Source organism: Dicentrarchus labrax, unplaced genomic scaffold (genome assembly GCF_905237075.1).
Source record: "Dicentrarchus labrax unplaced genomic scaffold, dlabrax2021, whole genome shotgun sequence".
Lineage (NCBI taxonomy): Eukaryota > Metazoa > Chordata > Actinopteri > Moronidae > Dicentrarchus > Dicentrarchus labrax.
Window position 1 is genome coordinate 17,882,804 of NW_026136705.1, and position 17,965 is coordinate 17,900,768.

Below are 17,965 nucleotides of genomic sequence, written 5' to 3' on the forward strand. Positions count from 1 at the left end.
TGAACTCAGTTGCTTCATGAAGTCTTGAGAGCTGAACTGAGGCAGGTCTGACCATAATAATCCAATTTCCTTGAGGGAGTCATCCCAAAGGGATCAATAAAGTGAAATCTAAGTCTAATAATGATGGGTTCATGCACAACACTGAACTTTTGGTGAATGTTTTTTTTTCCTATACAAAATAGCTCCTGTTCTTGCATGCTAAAATGGACTGATTTACTCAATGGTGCATTTTAAGTTAATCCCTATCTTGAATAGCTTGAGTGTAATGTTTTTTTTTTTGGTTTTTTTTTCCATCAGTGGTTTATAGAAGAATGAGTTGTCAGTCTTTTTATGTGGGGGGAAGGTAATGTGATTGTGTGAGATGAATAGTTTACTACCGTGACTGCATTGTATAAAATGTTTTTTTTTTTTTTTTACCCTGCCTCCTGGGCCAATTAGGACACACAGTGGTTTTTTTTGTCTGAATATCAAGAGTTTCTTTTTAAATGTAATCTTTTAACATCCCTTCCCAAGAAAAGATTTATGTGTAACTGCCACTTAAAGGTGTGGAGCCATCTGTTGGATCTCACATATTTCTCCATTTAGTCACTTTCCTCAGGCACCTGTGCTGAAGTCTTTTGTGCCTGTTCAAACTGATAACAATCTCTTGAATGATTTACTTTATATTGTATATAACTTAGCTTTAAATAATGCCATTTACTTGTTAGTCAATTAAACTTAATCTTGTACAAATTAACCTGAATGTAAAAGTACTGCATAGGCACTTCTGTTTTTTTAAGAACCAATATTTCTTTTAATTATTATGAATCTCAATTTTATCACAGGCGTCCAGAAGCAAGTTGTGAGAGACACTTCCAAACCAGTGAATAGTTTTGCTTCATTTTGCCTGTTAATCCTCCCAGAGAGGAATGTAAAGGGCAGTGGAAGAAATATTCAGATATTTTACTTAAGCATAAGTAACAATACTTCAGTGTAAAAAATACTCTTTTACAAGTAAAGGTCTTGCCTTTATACTCTTACTTAAGTAAAGTATTAGCATCAAAATACGGTACGAATACGAAGGTATAGTTATTATGCAGAATGACCCATTTCAGATAATATATAGGCCTATAGCCTATTACTGGATTATGATTGGTGATGCATTGATGTTTAGATCACTTTAATATTGCAGCTTGTGTGGCTATATCTGGGTAGCTTAAAATTATAATCATATGTTTCATTAGTTGATTTATATTTTGAATTAATAATCCAAATCTGCTAAGTAACTAAAGCTATCAAATATATGTAGTGAAGTAAAAAAGTACAAAATTTGCTTCTGAAATGAATAGAAGTAGAATCTATCATAATACTTAAATGTATGATAAATATTTCCTCAATTATATCATTAATCTGATTTTTTTTTTTTAAAGAAAGAAAGCAGCTTATTGGTTTGTGTACCGTTGCGTCACAGTACGCTGTGTTGTCTTCACTGTGTGTCTCTACATTTTGGCAGGAACAACACTCATAACATCCACTGCGTCCTGCGCGCGGCCGTGAGCGGATCTCTTTCACGCGCTCTGTACACCGGCGCGCGCTCTCGGGGGGGCGGGGGGGTCACTGAGATGATGATCAGCAGTTTAACAGTCAGAAGAAATGTGCTACCAACGCACGCTGGGGCCGTTACTGCGGTCGCTGTGTTGGAAAACTGGGAAAGGAATAATGCTGTGCTGAGAACAACAAGAGATGTGAGTACAAAAAGTTTTATTTTCCAAAGTCAGGTTAAAGGTTGGGGTATGCTAACTGAGGATAATCCAGATTTTGAGTTGAGTATGATGGAGAAAAAATATTCATGCTATGCCAGTTATTTGGTTTGGAGTGGACTCTTTACACTCAGATGTCTTCAGCTGAGCGTAAATATTAACCTAACTTTTTTGTTTTTGTATAATAAGTGTATGTATTAATTGTATTAATTGTGCTTTATCCATGGCTGGTGCAAAACAACCTCCAATAGTAGAATTTGAATGGAGGTGTAAAATGGTGCCTACATTTTAGGATTTGTTTCTAAGAAAGTGAGGTGTGTTTGTAAAGAAATTACAGAAAAACAATCAGTGCAAAACATTTACAAACAACAACGATTCGGCTTTACTCCATTCATATTTGTTACGGGTAAAGCCCCCCTCTAGCTGCTGCACTTGGGCAGCCCTCTTCATACCCATTGTGAAGATGGAAGGAAGAGGAAGACGCCTCTGTAAATCCAGAAAACTCATTGTCATAGTTCTAGCCTTCCTGTTTTTCATACCTCAGATCTCTGTCTCATGACACCTTTCAGCTCAATTTGTTACCTGCTTCCTTCTTGTGGATTATTTTATTTTATTTTTAATTTTTTTTTTCCTTCTGATTTGTAGAGGTCAGAAGTGGTGGAAGAGGACGGTCATGTGGTGTTGGAGAAAACAGAGGCACGGACATCGGAATGCCACAGGCTTTCTCACTGCTGCCCTTCCTGCTGGCGCTCATGGGATATGGTGGGTGTCACGAAACCATCTTAATAACATAACTACATGTCTGAAAAGGTTGGCATGATCACTGATTTTTAATTCAACTGATCATGCTGACACTTAACATAACCCAAATGGGCTGTACAGCTGTATTCAAATGGGAGAGGGAAGGAAGCTGAGCTGAAGGAAAGAGCAGAGGAGTGAAGGGAGTAATGGAGGGTCACTCTTCCTCTTCCCACACTCACTTTGCTTTGTGAGGATGTGAGGTTCGCGCAACAGGATTTACACACTGTACAGCACGATAGCTCTTAAAATATATGCTACCTGTGCTGCAACATATCTGCCATGTACTGATATTGTGCTAATAATAATATAGGTGCTGCTAACCAGTTAACTACTAATTGTTTAAACATATTATGAAATATGTGCCTTAATACTACTGATGCTTATCATTTGTTTATGTTGGTCCACAGTATTGAAAACTGAACTTATTATTTAGTTGCACACAGTCCGTCATTAAAATTGACCTTGATGTCCCATACAATAGGAGTTCCCATTTGATTTTCCGTACAGTCCAAACTTGAATTAGACATCTTTACATATAACTGTGGACACCTAAACAGATCAGGATATATCAGTTCTAGAAAATGTCAGGTTATTGAATCACTGCGGTAAATAGAACCAGAAACGCGCCCTATGGGCACAGTAACCGACAGCTTGCCAAGTCACATCAAGAAAAATTGAAAGAGCAGATTGTAGATATAGAAATAAAAATAGGTGAAGATGTATAAAAATAGGTAAAATGTTCTTTCTCTTTGCCCTATCTCACTTCTCTGCATTCTTTCCCGCAGCTTTTGCAGGGCTCAATATCTGGCCCTCCTTCCACGTTGCCCTTAGCAACGCCAGTGTATTTGTGGACTTCAGCACTAAATCTAACAGCAGCACCATCCGCAGCACTAGCCTCTCTCTGGTCAACACGGAAACCAACACCACCCTTCTGACCAGGACTCTCCCCAGCAACCAATCGGCCGGTAGGGTGGAGTTCAACTGCTCTTGCTTCCTGTACGCAGGAACTTTCCGGTTCCTGCTGAGGCAGACCAGCATCTCTGCTGTTTCTCATGTTAATGGCACAGATGAGAGTAGCACGGAGAGCACTGCCTGGTGGTGGAGTTCAGAACTGCAGGTGCAGTGGCCTACCTTTCACATTGCTGTGGAGCGGGCTGGAAACCACTCGGGATCTTTTCAGGCAAGACAAACAAGATTTCAAACTTTACAGACTAAGTTTGATGACAACCAGAGCGATTAACATTGATTTCTTCTTCTGTCTCTCTGCAGGTTGGGATATCCACTAATGAACACTTTCAGGCTTGCTCCAGTGGCATTGACTCTGCCCTCTTCCTAGAGGTCAGCTACATGGAGTACAACCAGATAGGGCGAAACAGCATCGACAAGGTCCGAGCTCGCACACGACACCCGATCAAACCCCTCCGTTCTCAGAGTGTTGAGCTGTCCTGCGCCTTCCCCTTCACAGAAAGAGACTTCATACGAGTGGCTCTGCGGTCTCCGCATGCAACACAGGATGTGAAGAGCTCTGGAGCGCTCTATCTGTCCCGTATCTTCTCCTATAAGCTGCTGGTGGAGAACAGCAATGCTTACAAGAGTGGTTGTGAAGGGACTATGACTGTTAAACTGATAACCCCACCATGTGCTCACATCAATGGGAAAGTGTTGCTGTATAAGGAAGCAGGTGTTGGAAGAGGGGTTGCTGTTTCCTCTGAGATGGGAGCAGGTGGAACAACACTGATGGGGTTTGGACCAGAGGGGCCCTCTTCTCCTCCGTTGGCCTTCAACTGGCTGACGCAGGGAGAGAATGAGACAGAATTCAACTGCTCTGTATTCTACCCAGGGAGGAATAAGTACTGCTTTCGCTTTGTTTTCAACTTCAGTCGCTCCCCTAGTCCTGCACAAACCTGTTTGGTGGTTCACAGGAGTGCAGGTGAGATTTAATAGATCAACCCATTCACATTTGGCAGCTGTCAAGAATACATTTATTTCGGAAGTCATTCCGATTTATAAATAGCAATATACAGTATCCTGTAGAGAGTGAACATAAAAAAGATGACACAGTCATATGGTTCACTGTTCTATGTCCAGAATCAGTCAGTTTTCCATCAGTATTTTCAGTCAAATTTTTGGGCATTCAAGACTGAAATAGTCATCTTTCTCTTTTTTGATAGTGAGGTGGAAGATGACCTTGTGTGTCTCAATGCCATGACAACATCACACATTGTCCGTATATTCAGATATAGAGCTACTACACTAAAATTGTTATTGTAGGTTATTAATAAAGCTATGAAATCATTGCCAACAGAGCATATCGCCACAAAACAGAAAATAGGCATCGACAGGCCAGGCCAGGCCACTATATTAACCCTCGTACATTCCTTACAACACATGTTAATGTTGGTCCTGTTGTCACATTAAGAATAGTCAGTTATAATTATTCATACATGGGAGTAAATCAGTCACAAATGTCACATTCTTATTGTAGAAAGTTGCTTGCAGCTGCATGAGGAAGGGTCATATTTGTTATACTTCTTTCTTTTTTAATTAAAAATGTTGTTTTGTTTTTCTGCAGAGTCATGGGGCCCGTGGCAGCCATGGAGCGTGTGCAGTGTGAGCTGTGGAGAGGGGGTTAGGGAACGTGTGCGTGAGTGTATGCTGCCCTCAGGTGTGGGAGGGAAGCAGTGCACTGGCATGGTGAAGGAACAGTCCCTCTGCTCACTGGAGGATTGTGTCAGTAAGTCTCCTCCTTTTTTTTCACTTTTCTCTGTACCTTTATTTCTGCTGAATTTCACTTTTAACATAATTCTCTCCCTCTTTTCCTCAGTGTTGGCTGCACCTTCCCCATCCCTCCCCCCTGTACAAGTTGGAGTTGCACCCCTAGGTGGTAACATGGTTGTGGTGGTTGGTATCTCCCTTTGCCTGGCTGTGATTCTGGCTACTGTTGTGGTGACTGTGTGGAGAAAGCTTTGCCAGACACCTCAATGCAGCACTGTCCGCAGAGGCTCAATGCATTCCCCTGGAGGACGCAAGCTCTCTGATGAGGCCTCCATTTGCGGCCACAGCCTGCAGAGACCAAGCCTCTCAGACGGCCATGGCCCACTGGGTGTGGCCGTAGCCCAGAAAGACACTCCTGTCTTGGGCAGTCAGCCTCTCTCACAGTCCTTGCCTATACCTGTCTCACAGGACCCAGAAAGACTGTCCCCCACAGGTCAGAAAATGCTGCCAACAATATTTGGGTATGTTGAGAATATTGTTTTCTTTCCCACATTATTGTCAAACTTATTCTATCACTCCCCAGTCTTAGAAATTGAATTGTAACTGTCTGTCCAGGTACCGACTGGCTCAGCAGCAGTTGAAAGAAATGAAGAAGATAGGGTTAAAGGAGGCCACACAGCTGTACCATGTCTCTTCTAGCCCAGTCCATGATACCCTGTTAGAGACATCTGCTTCTCCCACCAACTCCCCCATCCCCACACCAACTGGATTCGCTCATCCTGCACTCCCTTTGGGTCTCAAGGACGACACCAACCACAACAATTTTCATATTGCGGCTCCCTTGTCTGAGCCAGCAGCGCAGACTTCTAGGATCACGCCGAACAGACTGAGCCCCAGAGTGGAGCTGGTTTTAGGTCCTCTCGTCTCTGCTCATGCAAGTGCGGGCAGCTCAAAATGGCGTGACCGCACGGCTGACTGGGTGGAGATGGTGGAAAGGAGCGGGTTAGCAGGTCTCAGAGGAGGAGGAGATTCGGGAATGGGAAACTCCTGTCATAAGAATCCAAATTTCCGCCGCACCTCCAGTTTTAATGACACTAAACCCCAGCCTCCATCCTCTGCATACTCCAGACAGTTCAGAGAAAGGAGCATGACCCAGGTCACCTATCCAGCTTTATTTATGTGTTTATTGATCTGTTGTAGCTCATATTTGCGTAGGTCTGTTTAATCAACAAAGATCATGCGTTGTTCTTTTCAGGTGGGATCTCGCACCCTTCCTGAAGGAAGTTGTTGGACCAAAGGAGGATGGGAGAGGCAGCCATACCACTCTTACCCCATTCCAGAGCATGGGGCCCCAGAGTGGGCTAAATCCAGAACTCAGAGAAATGACCAAAGGAAGCCCTGGATAGAGACAGCTGTTCCCTCTCACACCGGTGAACTCAAACACACAGGAACCAACACAAACAACATTTCAGCATATGCAAAACACGCCAAGGGAGACCTCAGTGGCACTGGGCAAAGGCAAACGAGTGGTGAGACAGGAGGTGGAGAGGGAGTCTCAGGGATTGGGGGTCCAGCCATGGGGTTCGCCAGCCTGAGTGCCGATCGTGCAGAGCGGGCCGAGCAGAACTGGAACCGCCGTGGCCCATCGCCTATCCAGAGGAACATCCTGGCCCGGAAATTAAAGGAGGCTCAGTCCTACTCTGGGGTCAGGGGGCGGCAGCGCAGCTCCACCTTTAGCGTATCATCTGCGGAGCAGAGGAAAGGTCGGTGCCGCTCTCTGCCGATGTCCGGAGACTACAGCAGCAGTGGCAGCTCACCCTACAGGCTGAGTGAGGCCGAGCAGAGGATGCTGGACCTAGATCTGTCCTCAACATATGTAGGAGAGGAGGAGTAGATCACACAGGCTTGCTGCACTACAGCAGTACCTCCTCAACCTACAGTAAATCTCCTCTGCTGCATCTGTGACTTTAACCTCATCATCATAACACAGACACACATATCAGTGATGAAGATTGTATTGTATTTTGAAGATTTAGGGAGCTTGAGAGCAAATGTTTTTTCTTAAAATATATTTTAAAAGAGTTTCTGTCTCAACGAAACGTTTTCTATTGCATTTTTATTGTATTTGTATTAATATTTCAATTTTTATCGGCATTATAATTGAATATGACTGGGTTTCTTTGTATATCAGCTACTGGTCCATTATCTACTATAATAAGTAATTTTTACCACACAGCCTTGTACTTACGTCACCGTTAAACACAAGCCCTAATGACAGTGTGCATTTCTGCACTAGTGAATGGGCTGTTTTTATAATGCTGTGAAGTCAATCTGTACAATGCTGAGAACCCCTCTCGCTATTTAGGGACAATTTGTATGTATGATGTAAGCAATGTCTGACATTTTTCATGTATTTTCTGCAAAATGCACAGGTTGGAGCAATAGTATACAGTTGTAATTATGTTTGAGAGCAGTCAAATATGAACATCAGTGAGGCATTGTGGCTGAGATGCTGTGTTTGTTTTTATTGAGTAATATCATACACTTTATAGTGGAAACAGAAGATACTGTATTATCACCATTTGATAATAGTTTCAAATAATGAAGCAAAGGGAGAAATTAAAATACAAAGAGTTTAAAGTCTTTGTCCTCATTAACAACGGAATTTGAAGCCTGGTGTTTTTAAATTTCCCCCGCTCCACTGCCCGTGACGTCCAAGAAAACCAGAGGCCGCACCTTCATGGTGGTGTGTCTAAGGGAGTACCAAAGGCCTTTCCAGGTCCCCCACACCACACCGTCATCATACTGGCCCTTGTACTTCCCTGTGCGGTAGAACTTCCCATTTAGGTTGGCTGCATGACACCTGTAGATAGAAGTAATAGTACACAATGTCAAGAGGGAAGCATTTTCCAAAAGACAATTTAAGGTGATTCACACTTTATCTTATGCATGTGCAACAATCCAACAGAAGGAAGCTGACAGAATTGCAACAACAACTGTAATACACACTTGGATTTATTGGAAAGGTCTCACCTGTTGAACCACCATCCTGCCTTATTCTCTTGAGCACAGCTGCCCTGAAGGTAGCGGTCATTGTCCTGTCAATCACCATGCCCATCATGAGTGTTATCAGTCATCGTCTGCACATTGTCAGTAATCTTACAGTTATTGGCACCATAAAAATGCTTCGAATGGTAAAAAGGGACATATTACCAACCTGATCTCTGGTGCTGAACTGCATGCCACTGAGGCAAGTAGACCAGTGCTCCACCATCCCCCCACCACCAGTCAGAGCATCTCCAGCTTTCCCACTATACAGCTCATACTGGAGACGATACTTATCCTGGAATAGGCATTAAAGCAAGTAATGTTAGTAAAGTAATCGTTACTTCTGAGATCAAGAAACAGAAATGTGAAGTTGTTTAACTTACGGCCTCATTAGTGATCCTGAAGTTCTCATAAAATGCATAATTTCTCTGTCCATCCCAGTCCATTAGATCTATCTTCACCAGATTGTTACCTTCAGGGTAAAGATGTATAGGCAAAAAATGAGAAAAAAGCAGCCAACCAGGAAGAACAGTTACTGTAAGAAAAGACTATTCAAAAATAAGACACTGCTTATAAAAGGAGATATGAAACAGGAATTCTGGGATTTGAATCATTTCTGACCTTCTGAGAGTAGAGAATAAATGTGCTCATTCCCTAACCAAAACTCATCATTCCACAGTTTGAAGTCACCAAAGCCATCTCTGTAGTCCACCCAGTCTCTAAAATTAGAGAATTAGGCAGATATTTGACCTTGTACCTCTATCAACCACTGCATTATAATGTGCAAGGATACTGGCACTCATTTTATAATTTATCATTGTAAGTGACATACTTTCTCCGCTTAAGTACCTGTTGAAGTCAACTTTTCCGTGCCGACGTTTCTGAAACACTGTCCATCCTCCTCCATCCTCCATGTCACAGTAGACCAGAAATGGTTCCTGGTGAGATTTGGGTCTGATGCGGTAGAAACCACTTGGTGGTCTCAATCTGTCAAACAGCTCAGAACAGTCTAGGAAGATGGTATTGAAAAGGCCTTATAGATTGCTGATTATCATCCTTATCATTGTAACTCATCATATGTTGCCTATATAAAGATCTATAATCTACATAAACAATGTGCAAATCTCAGTGAATATTATTTAATTTTTCAGAATTATTTCCCGCACTGCTTCATCCCAAACTAATTTTATTTAAAAAATAAACACCCAAACACTTTATGTGAGCTTTTTTTTACCTTTGTCATGGACAATTAAATTGCCTGCTGGTGGAAGTGGTTCCATCACTGTCACATCAGAGCTATCTAATGTCCCACTGCTGTTGTGGTTTACACCGGGGTCTGTGTCAGTTTCAGGTTTAATATTAGACACAACAGGTTGAAATGGCAGAAAGTATTTGTGTCTCTGCAAGTGCTCAACCTGCCAAGTCCCAATCAAGAGTTTGTTCTCCAGTTTTCTTATGCTGCGCTTCAGAGCTGCAACCTCTGGCCCGCATGAGTCCGTTGCCTAAATGAGGAAAAATAATTAAGTGTCACATGTCATTTCTACTTTACTGGTACCAAAAGAGGGGCCAGCAAAAGCATAGGGATGCATCTCCAGGCAGCTATGAAACAGATTGTATTTATAGGAACTCTGGACTTTCTAGGAATGACAGTTCTTTTTTAACCATATATTTTCAATTTCCAAAAACAAAGACAGATATCCTGAAGCCTTTAAAGACTAGGAAAAGCTACATACTGACAACTGTGTAGAAGAGGCCATGGTTGGGCACACCAGAGCCAACAACAGCAACACTGGCATGAGTTTTAGGAAGAAGTCCCACGCTGCAATATCAGTCTAAAAATTATAAAAACAATATATTTTAAAGATCGAAGAGTTCACTTTTAAAAATCTCTGCACCGCAAGCCTACCTTCATTTCACAACGCCTCCCCTTGTTTTGTCCAACCTCAGTGTTCTTTTCCTCTAAAGATTTGTCAGTATTATTTATAGGCAGGGCCGGTTCTGCATGGTCCACATTAGACGATCCAGACTCGACCAACCATGCCAAACACTGAACTCAAGACAGTTTGTCCTTTTCCTTTCTCGATCGAGCATTTTAGTATTTGGAAAGAGTAGCTGATCCCAGACCTGCAACTGACCTCATGGATAGAGAGGACTCCATTCCTTCTTATCCCCCTCCCCCATTTTTGGCGAATTTAATCATTCTAAAACTTTGTTTATTCTTTTCCTTGAAGTCTTGATTTATGTTTTATTATTGTACTTCCAAAGGACATTGAGTCTTCATTGAAATCAACTTTACCCTCATACAGAGAGTTCAGTTGAACATGTGGGTAAACCACTCTTTAAAATTCAGACATAAACTAAGAAAATATAGTGGGAAAAAATTCCAAGTGATGCAGAAAATACAATAAAGAACGACAGCTTAAAGAAAGTGGATGTTCTTGTAGTTAACAGTATATACTGTACACTAGTCCAAATGCCAAGAGAGTGCAAATGCAAAACAACCCTGCAAGGCAAACCCTAAAACATCTCAAAAACAAGCATCTAAAACAACAGCAACCAAGTAGGAGTACAAGGGAGCAGGTAGATTAATACTTAATAATTAATACTGCCCAATATGACTTGAAATTGGTCATTTTATCCAACCAACAGTCAAAAGAGACAAGCAAATCCCCACATTGATAGAGACATTGTGTGTGCTGTAGCTCCCTCTGGTGTTAACTTTTGGTGAGTGCTTAAAATATGTTTCAAGTAGTAGTTAATATTTTTATTGCCATATACATTTAAGATATATTTATTAAATATTATGATGTTACATATTATGTTTAGAATCAGTTTTGGCTGTATTATATTGATGTCTTTGATTCTCTACCATAACGTTGTTTTTAAAAACAGTGAGAAGAGCTATGTAAATAAAGTTTATTACTGGTGTTATAGTCTGGTATTTTTATGCCTCAGTCTGCAGTGCTCTCAGCTTTATTGTATCCTTTCCCTAGGTTCAACACAATGCTGTCACTTTATGTCATGATAACGTTATTCCTCACAGTTATTGCAGACCTTTTCAAACCGGGACTTTGCGTTTGGGAATGCGCGTTCAATTAAAACCAGATGTTACAGAGAGGAGGGAGATGTGAGAGGACGGTCGCAGCCTGTTGGCTCAACTCAACCACCTTTTAAGCAAATACTAAGTAAGCCTAGTTTTAAAAAAAATAAAAGCCTCTGTAATCTTGAGAGGAAGGTTATAGTCAGGCTGTGGTGTGAAAGTGGTTTGAGAAGGAAAGATGAGTCAAGAGTAACGAGGAGAAAAGGGCTGGCCATTTTTTTTTTTTTTTTTTTAAACACAGAGGTCCAGGAAGTCTGAAACCGCTACGTTTGCAAAAAAAAAAAAAAAAAAAAAAAAAAGAAACCAATGAGGGATAGTGGATGGACAGAAAAAAATGTTACCCGGTTAACCTTTGAACCGTCTTCCTTTGTGTTAACAAGAAGTCACAAGACAAACTCCCGTTTAATTTCACGAATGACAGTCCTAACGGTAAGCAGGCGGTGTGACTTTTGCTGGTGCTTTTTTTTTTTGAGGAGCTAATTTGGTGTCAGCGGGTAAACAAACAGTCCGAGGAGAGAGGGGAGGGAAGCGGGGCTGTTGGTGGTCTTGCTGGTTGTTTTCATTTATTCTGTAGAGGTAATAATAAATCCTGGTTGCCTCACTTTCTGTACAAGGTCGCTAATGTCTTGCTCCTAACTCCTACGTTTTTCTTTTGCATCAACGTCTGGTTGCTATGGAGTTAGTTGTAGGAAGCACTAATGAACTCCTGGATGCTGATTGCATGTTTACTGATAAAAGTGTTTCTTTCTTCCAAAGAATGGATTTATGTGAAAGACTGTAACTGTCAAGAGATAATGTGTTTCAGGACAGGACATCTTTTTGTCCTCTAGCTTGTCTTTCCTCTTCTTTTTTTTGCATTTTTTTTACACTATCTTTTTGGAGCAACATGCTGAACAAGGGAGTTTTAAAAAGAAATCTTGTTACACTCTTTGTTCTTCCAATGCAGAGACTACAAGTTCAGAACAAAGCGAGGAGGAAGACACACACGCCATGTCCTCTGTCTACTTCAACCCAGGGTCAGATTCAGGTGTAAATGGGTGAGGAAGATTGAACCTTTATTCTGTCTGTGCATGCTTTTTTTTCTTTTAGCCTAGTTTTAGTGAAGATTTAAACTTTAATATCTATTAGAAACATTGCAAAGATGGAAGATGCCAAAGTGGAGATTGACGATGGAAAGGAGGAGAGTGTCGTACCAGACACGATGTATCAGTAAGTTAATACACCCTGCACTCCAGACAGTTTTATATATATATAAAACACTTCATGTACTTGCAAGCATTACATTCTTTCATCCTTTGCAGCAATATCCGGAAGAAGATAACACCTTTTGTTACGTCCTTTGGATTTCGGTGAGTGTGATTTGGGTGCTCTTTTGGAGAGATCATCTGGAGTGATGATTGCCAATAATGGTTATTCCCTTTGCCTGGTAGTGATAAATGATGCCGTCTGTCTTTTCATCCAGTATTTTCGGAGTGATCCTGATCCTAGTGGACTTTGTGCTGGTGATTGTGGACCTCTCCCTGTCGGAGAAGAGCAGAGAGGTCGGAAACGCTTTAGAGGCTGTGTCCCTCACCATCTCCTTCTTCTTCCTCCTTGATGTTCTCTTGCGGGTCTATGTGGAGGGGTGAGTGAGAAAGGAAGGCTTTGCAGGCAGCAGTGTTGCCACAGACTTCTTTTTCATTGTCTTCATGATAGTCAGCACCCCTGTCCTGATTAGGAAGTCATACATGGTAGCCTTATATTTGAATTCCTCTCCCAGTCTTTGTACTCTTTGTGCTTATTGTTATATATGCAATCTACACTTGTGCAAACAAATGTTTCCCCATATATTTCTTACAGCCTTCCGATAAATCTTATCTTTGCAGAGCTTGTTATGTTATTTGCTAACACTGTGTTAGAAGGGCATTATTTCAGGCACTCATATGTGGTATTCCTAATAATTCTTGCCCTGTATTGTAAACGGCTCCCAATATTTGAAGGTAGTTTACCCACATCTCCAGTTACCACTGCAACAACTGCTTGCTTGTGAGTGTGAAAAGTTTAAAAGAGTGATGCAAACAATCCCAGAGTGCTGTGTCAGCAGAAATCCAGTGTGATTGGCTGTTAAACAGGAAATTATGAAGAGGAAGCTGGACAGGAAATGTATGGCATGTACTGGATTGGTTCTTGGGAAACATAACGTTTCAGAGCACTAGTGCAGTGTCACTGAATAAATACTCTCTAATAAGCACATTCTGTTAGTTGCATGATCTGAGCAGTTTTCCCCGCACCGTGTGAATCGTCTCATGTTGGGTTTTAACTAACCACCTTCTAGGTTCAAAGTGTACTTCAGCTCCAAACTGAACATCATAGACGCCTGTGTTGTGGTAATCACGCTGGTGGTCACCATGATCTACACCTTCAGTGACCTGTCAGGAGCCAGCCTCATCCCCAGGTACCCGCTTTCCCCAGCATTCCCAGCTAACGGACATGTAATGTTAACACAAACATGGCTCATACAGTTGTGTTAGACACACCACACAGCTGTTTTTACTTCTGTTGCCTGATTAGACTTCCTCTCAGGATTGTGTACAAAGTGTGATTAATTAACACTCTCTGCTGTTAGTGTTGTTGCACCTGTTAGGGTGGGAAAATTTACACCTGTGTCATTCTTATTAGTCCATAGAGTTAGACACCATGTAATTCCCGGATTAGATCCACCTGAGGTCTAATCAGCCAGCGTAATTGAAAACACCTCTTTAGGTGTGCATGGCTTTCATAGGTCCTTTTTTTATTATTTAATTTAAAAAAAAGGTGTGGCTCTGCTTGGATGGAGAATCCGGCTGTACAGTAGCACTCCAAAAATTTGGGGACCCTTTTAAATGCTGCAAAACACTGTAAAAAAAAAAAAAAAAAAAAAGAATATGCCTTTTCCTTTGGGAGCTCTGTTTACTGTAAATGTTTTGCAAATGGCACAGCAATAATGACGCTGTTGCTTCAGTTTTAATATCAAGAACACAATTTTAAGGAGTATTTAATTAAATATTTCAGTTTTAACCTCAGGCTGAACAATCAACAATTAACTCGGTGAACATTTTTCATTCTAGAGTCATATTGAGAATATACTGATATCTTAAAATACTATAGTAATAATCCCTAATCCCAACGTCACCCTACAGTACGTAGAGTGCCATTGACCTTTTTAATGTTTTATCATATTTGAGAAATACCTTTTATTATAGGTAAATTAAAGTCAATGCCATCAAGATGTTAATGTTTGTTCATTGATTTATAAGTATACATTTTTCCATTTGTTCTTCATCAGGGTGGTGACGTTCTTTCGTTTCCTGAGAATAATAATCCTGGTGAGGGTTTTCAGATTGGCATCTCAAAGGAAAGAGCTGGAGAAGGTCACCAGGAGGATGGTATGGTCATCACCTAATGTAGTAAAGTTCACCGGAGGAGTGCAACTGTGTAGAATTAAGGTTGTCTACAACCTCCTGATCATTTATTTCTTACTTTTCTCAGGTTTCTGAGAACAAGCGGCGTTATCAAAAAGATGGATTTGACCTCGACCTTACCTATGTCACAGGTAGTTGTTGCACGCTGTATAACGCAAGAAAGGCCATACATGCATGTCAGAAAATATATATTGAATGAATGACTAGAAATTCAGCCCTTTAAGAAGTTGCACATTTGTTTGCAATCTTTATCCACTTTTCTAGACCGTGTCATCGCCATGTCTTTCCCCTCCTCTGGGAAGCAGTCATTCTACAGGAATCCCATCAAGGTAAGTCTGACACAAACCTTAAAGTGCACTTCTATCACTCGCTTTACATGGATTAAATCTAATTACACTCACCAATTTAAAAATAAATCCATTGATAGGTTGTTACGAGGAACTAAAAACAAAATACAGTAGACGCACACGCCTCTAAGTATACACACACTGTCTGTCTGTGTGCAGGAAGTGGCGAGGTTCCTGGACACTAAACACGAAGGCCACTATAAAGTTTACAACTTGTGCAGTAAGTTGGCACCACCTCTCATCACATGTGCTGCATTCCTTTTTAATGTAGAACTACATAAACCACGTCAAATATCATCTTTTGCTTCCAGGTGAGAAAGGCTACGACCCGCAGTTCTTCCACTACAGGGTTGAACGGGTGTTCATTGATGACCACAACGTCCCCTCCCTGGAGTGAGTAGCACTTTCTGTAGTCATGTGTCATTTTTGTTTCACCTCTACGTTTTGCTTGTTATTACACTGATGCACTTTGGATTACAGCCACACAAAGGCCTTTTCTTGTTAAACAAATACATCACTGACATAACCATAATGACTGTAAATTCCTCTGTGTAGTGTTAGTGAAGTTTATCTTATCTTATTTTAAGATAAACTTCACCACATTTGCACCATTTTTCAAGGCATGTGGACTGACGGCAAATATTTCTCTAAGCAAATACAAAAAAACGAGATGTATCACTTACCGCCGTTACAGGGTGTATAATATTTTGCCAGCTTGTCTCAGCTCATCTTTATCATTGTGTGTGTGTATCTGTCTCAGGGACATGCTGAAATACACAGCGAGCGTGAGGGAGTGGATGTCTGCTGATTCCAAAAACATCATTGCAATTCACTGTAAAGGAGGGAAAGGTGATGCCAAAGATCTCAACTTGTTCAACTCAAATTATTCACTAAATGAGAATGAAACAAGGACGTTAGTTTGGTGTGCAGTTGTTGAAAATGTCAACTAAAACTCTCATAAACTCAAATACTTTATTCAATATTCCATTCTGTGTTTTACAGGCCGCACAGGTACTATGGTGTGCACCTGGTTTATTGACAGTGATCAGTTTGAGAGTGCACAGGTACGTCCCTTTAAGTCTGAGATTAATTCAAGCAGTGGTTAATGAATTGGTGAAACATTTTGAAACAAGACTACTTGCTTACGTTCATTTGTTTGACCACCAGGACAGTTTGGAGTATTTCGGTGAGAGGAGGACTGACAAGAGTCGAAGCTCCAAGTTCCAGGGAGTGGAGACTCCTTCTCAGGTAAGAACAAGCCACTCAGGGGCCAAACTTACAAAGACACGTTTTTAATAGAGGCATTTATTTAGAAATGTGGATTAGACTTAAAGCCTCTTTGTGTAGAATTTGGAAAAAGTCTGACTGGTGCCTCCCAGTGGTTAAAAAATTAAGCTGTGGCAGTGGAGCATGGAATATTTTTATATTACTGCATATCTTTTTCTTTTTTAACATCGAGAATAAGAAAGTTACCATATATACAATATATATTTATTTATACACAATATATATTTATTTATATACATGTACATACAGTATGTTTCATATACCCATTCTACACATACTGCTTATACGCTGTTCTGTCTGTGTGAACCACAGAGCCGGTACGTGGGGTACTACGAGATCATGAAGACCAAGTTCGACAGACAGCTGCCTCCTCCTAAAAGCCTCGGGATCAAGAGCATCCGCATCCACTCCATAGCAGGTAAAACCCAGCAAACCAGCAGGTCGATCTAATACAGAACTTCATCTCTTACAAATCCCTTTGTGCCTATTATCTGCTCTTTTCTTATTGCTCTTACCCAGGTGTGGGTAAAGGTGATGGCAGCGATCTCAAGGTGAAGATAATTGTGAAGAAAGAGCTGGTATTTCAATGCGTTTGTGCCAAACAGGAGAACTGCACAGTAAGTGTCACACCCTCGGCACACGCTCCCCATCGGTGCGGATTCATTTAATGAGCGGCTGACTAACACATCTCTGGTGTTTTTGAGGTATTCCCCGATGTGGGCAGCAACGCAGCTGTCATCAGTCTACAGAATGGGCCTGTGGTTGAGGGGGATGTGAAGGTCATGTTTGAATCGAGCGCTGTGAGTGCTTGCATTTTACACCTTTTTAGCTACATATGCAAGGAAAGCTGGTGTCTAACCTGTCCTATGATTCATGCTCTGTTGTTTTCATCTTTTCCCCTTAGGGTCTTCCAAAAGGATACGAAGATGTTCCCTTCTACTTCTGGTTCAATACCTCCTTTATAGAGGATAACAAGTATGTTTCTGCTGCTTGCTTTGATGCAATTGTTTTCTCTATCTCTGCTTTGACATCAGTCCTGACCTCCAAACCCTCCACAGGCTGTTTCTACCCAGGGAAGAGCTGGACAACCCACACAAACCGAAGACCTGGGACCTGTACAAGGAGGACTTTGGTGTCACTATGTTCTTCTCAGAACCATAATAAACAGGATACAACGGGTTGTTACAGTTGTACTTTTAATGATGGATGGTAGATTGAACACTAACTCAAGAAAAATGAGGCATAAAATGTTGTATGCAGTGGGCTCCTCCACTCAGTCAAATCATGTAGACTGCAGTGTTGCTCTGACGAGTCTTGGCACTTAAACTGAAATTTATGAGGGATATGTGAAGAAATACCATGAACTAACTTGTCTTCCAGGGAATCAGTTGATATATGTATGTATGCACCGTGACTCTTTTGAGTGTCCTAAAATAAAGTGTAGAAATCTGGAAAAGCGTCAGAAAAACTTTGCACCAGATGAAATTA

The 17,965-nt window shown here is 41.2% G+C and overlaps 3 protein-coding genes across 5 annotated transcripts; 2 read left to right on the plus strand and 1 right to left on the minus strand.

Annotated features, from left to right (window-relative positions):
* The first annotated feature begins 1,606 nt into the window (after positions 1-1,606).
* LOC127363929 (thrombospondin type-1 domain-containing protein 1) lies at positions 1,607-7,895 on the plus strand. The gene is made up of 8 exons (XM_051400888.1): positions 1,607-1,724; positions 2,385-2,501; positions 3,326-3,720; positions 3,810-4,470; positions 5,113-5,274; positions 5,365-5,776; positions 5,871-6,411; positions 6,511-7,895. The coding sequence occupies exons 2-8, from the start codon at positions 2,450-2,452 to the stop codon at positions 7,147-7,149; spliced, it is 2,862 nt and encodes a 953-aa protein (XP_051256848.1). The 5' UTR covers positions 1,607-1,724; positions 2,385-2,449; the 3' UTR covers positions 7,150-7,895.
* Positions 7,761-12,706, minus strand: fgl1b (fibrinogen like 1B). 2 transcript variants are annotated; one of them, XM_051400894.1, is made up of 9 exons: positions 12,686-12,706; positions 10,037-10,135; positions 9,538-9,805; positions 9,153-9,312; positions 8,925-9,022; positions 8,687-8,775; positions 8,473-8,598; positions 8,289-8,353; positions 7,761-8,118 (listed from the first exon to the last, which is right to left on the minus strand). In XM_051400894.1, the coding sequence occupies exons 2-9, from the start codon at positions 10,097-10,099 to the stop codon at positions 7,938-7,940; spliced, it is 1,050 nt and encodes a 349-aa protein (XP_051256854.1). In that variant the 5' UTR covers positions 10,100-10,135; positions 12,686-12,706; the 3' UTR covers positions 7,761-7,937. The 2 variants fall into 2 exon arrangements, with proteins under 2 accessions (XP_051256854.1, XP_051256853.1); XM_051400893.1 differs by lacking the exon at positions 12,686-12,706 and adding an exon at positions 10,210-10,469.
* Positions 11,683-17,933, plus strand: tpte (transmembrane phosphatase with tensin homology). 2 transcript variants are annotated; one of them, XM_051400890.1, is made up of 19 exons: positions 11,683-11,832; positions 12,350-12,440; positions 12,532-12,612; positions 12,705-12,752; positions 12,866-13,027; positions 13,718-13,837; positions 14,708-14,807; positions 14,911-14,974; positions 15,108-15,172; positions 15,350-15,410; positions 15,502-15,583; positions 15,951-16,039; positions 16,193-16,254; positions 16,358-16,438; positions 16,790-16,895; positions 16,997-17,094; positions 17,182-17,277; positions 17,382-17,452; positions 17,536-17,933. In XM_051400890.1, the coding sequence occupies exons 2-19, from the start codon at positions 12,394-12,396 to the stop codon at positions 17,636-17,638; spliced, it is 1,536 nt and encodes a 511-aa protein (XP_051256850.1). In that variant the 5' UTR covers positions 11,683-11,832; positions 12,350-12,393; the 3' UTR covers positions 17,639-17,933. The 2 variants fall into 2 exon arrangements, with proteins under 2 accessions (XP_051256850.1, XP_051256852.1); XM_051400892.1 differs by having other exon boundaries at positions 11,832-11,979.
* The last annotated feature ends 32 nt before the right edge of the window (positions 17,934-17,965 follow it).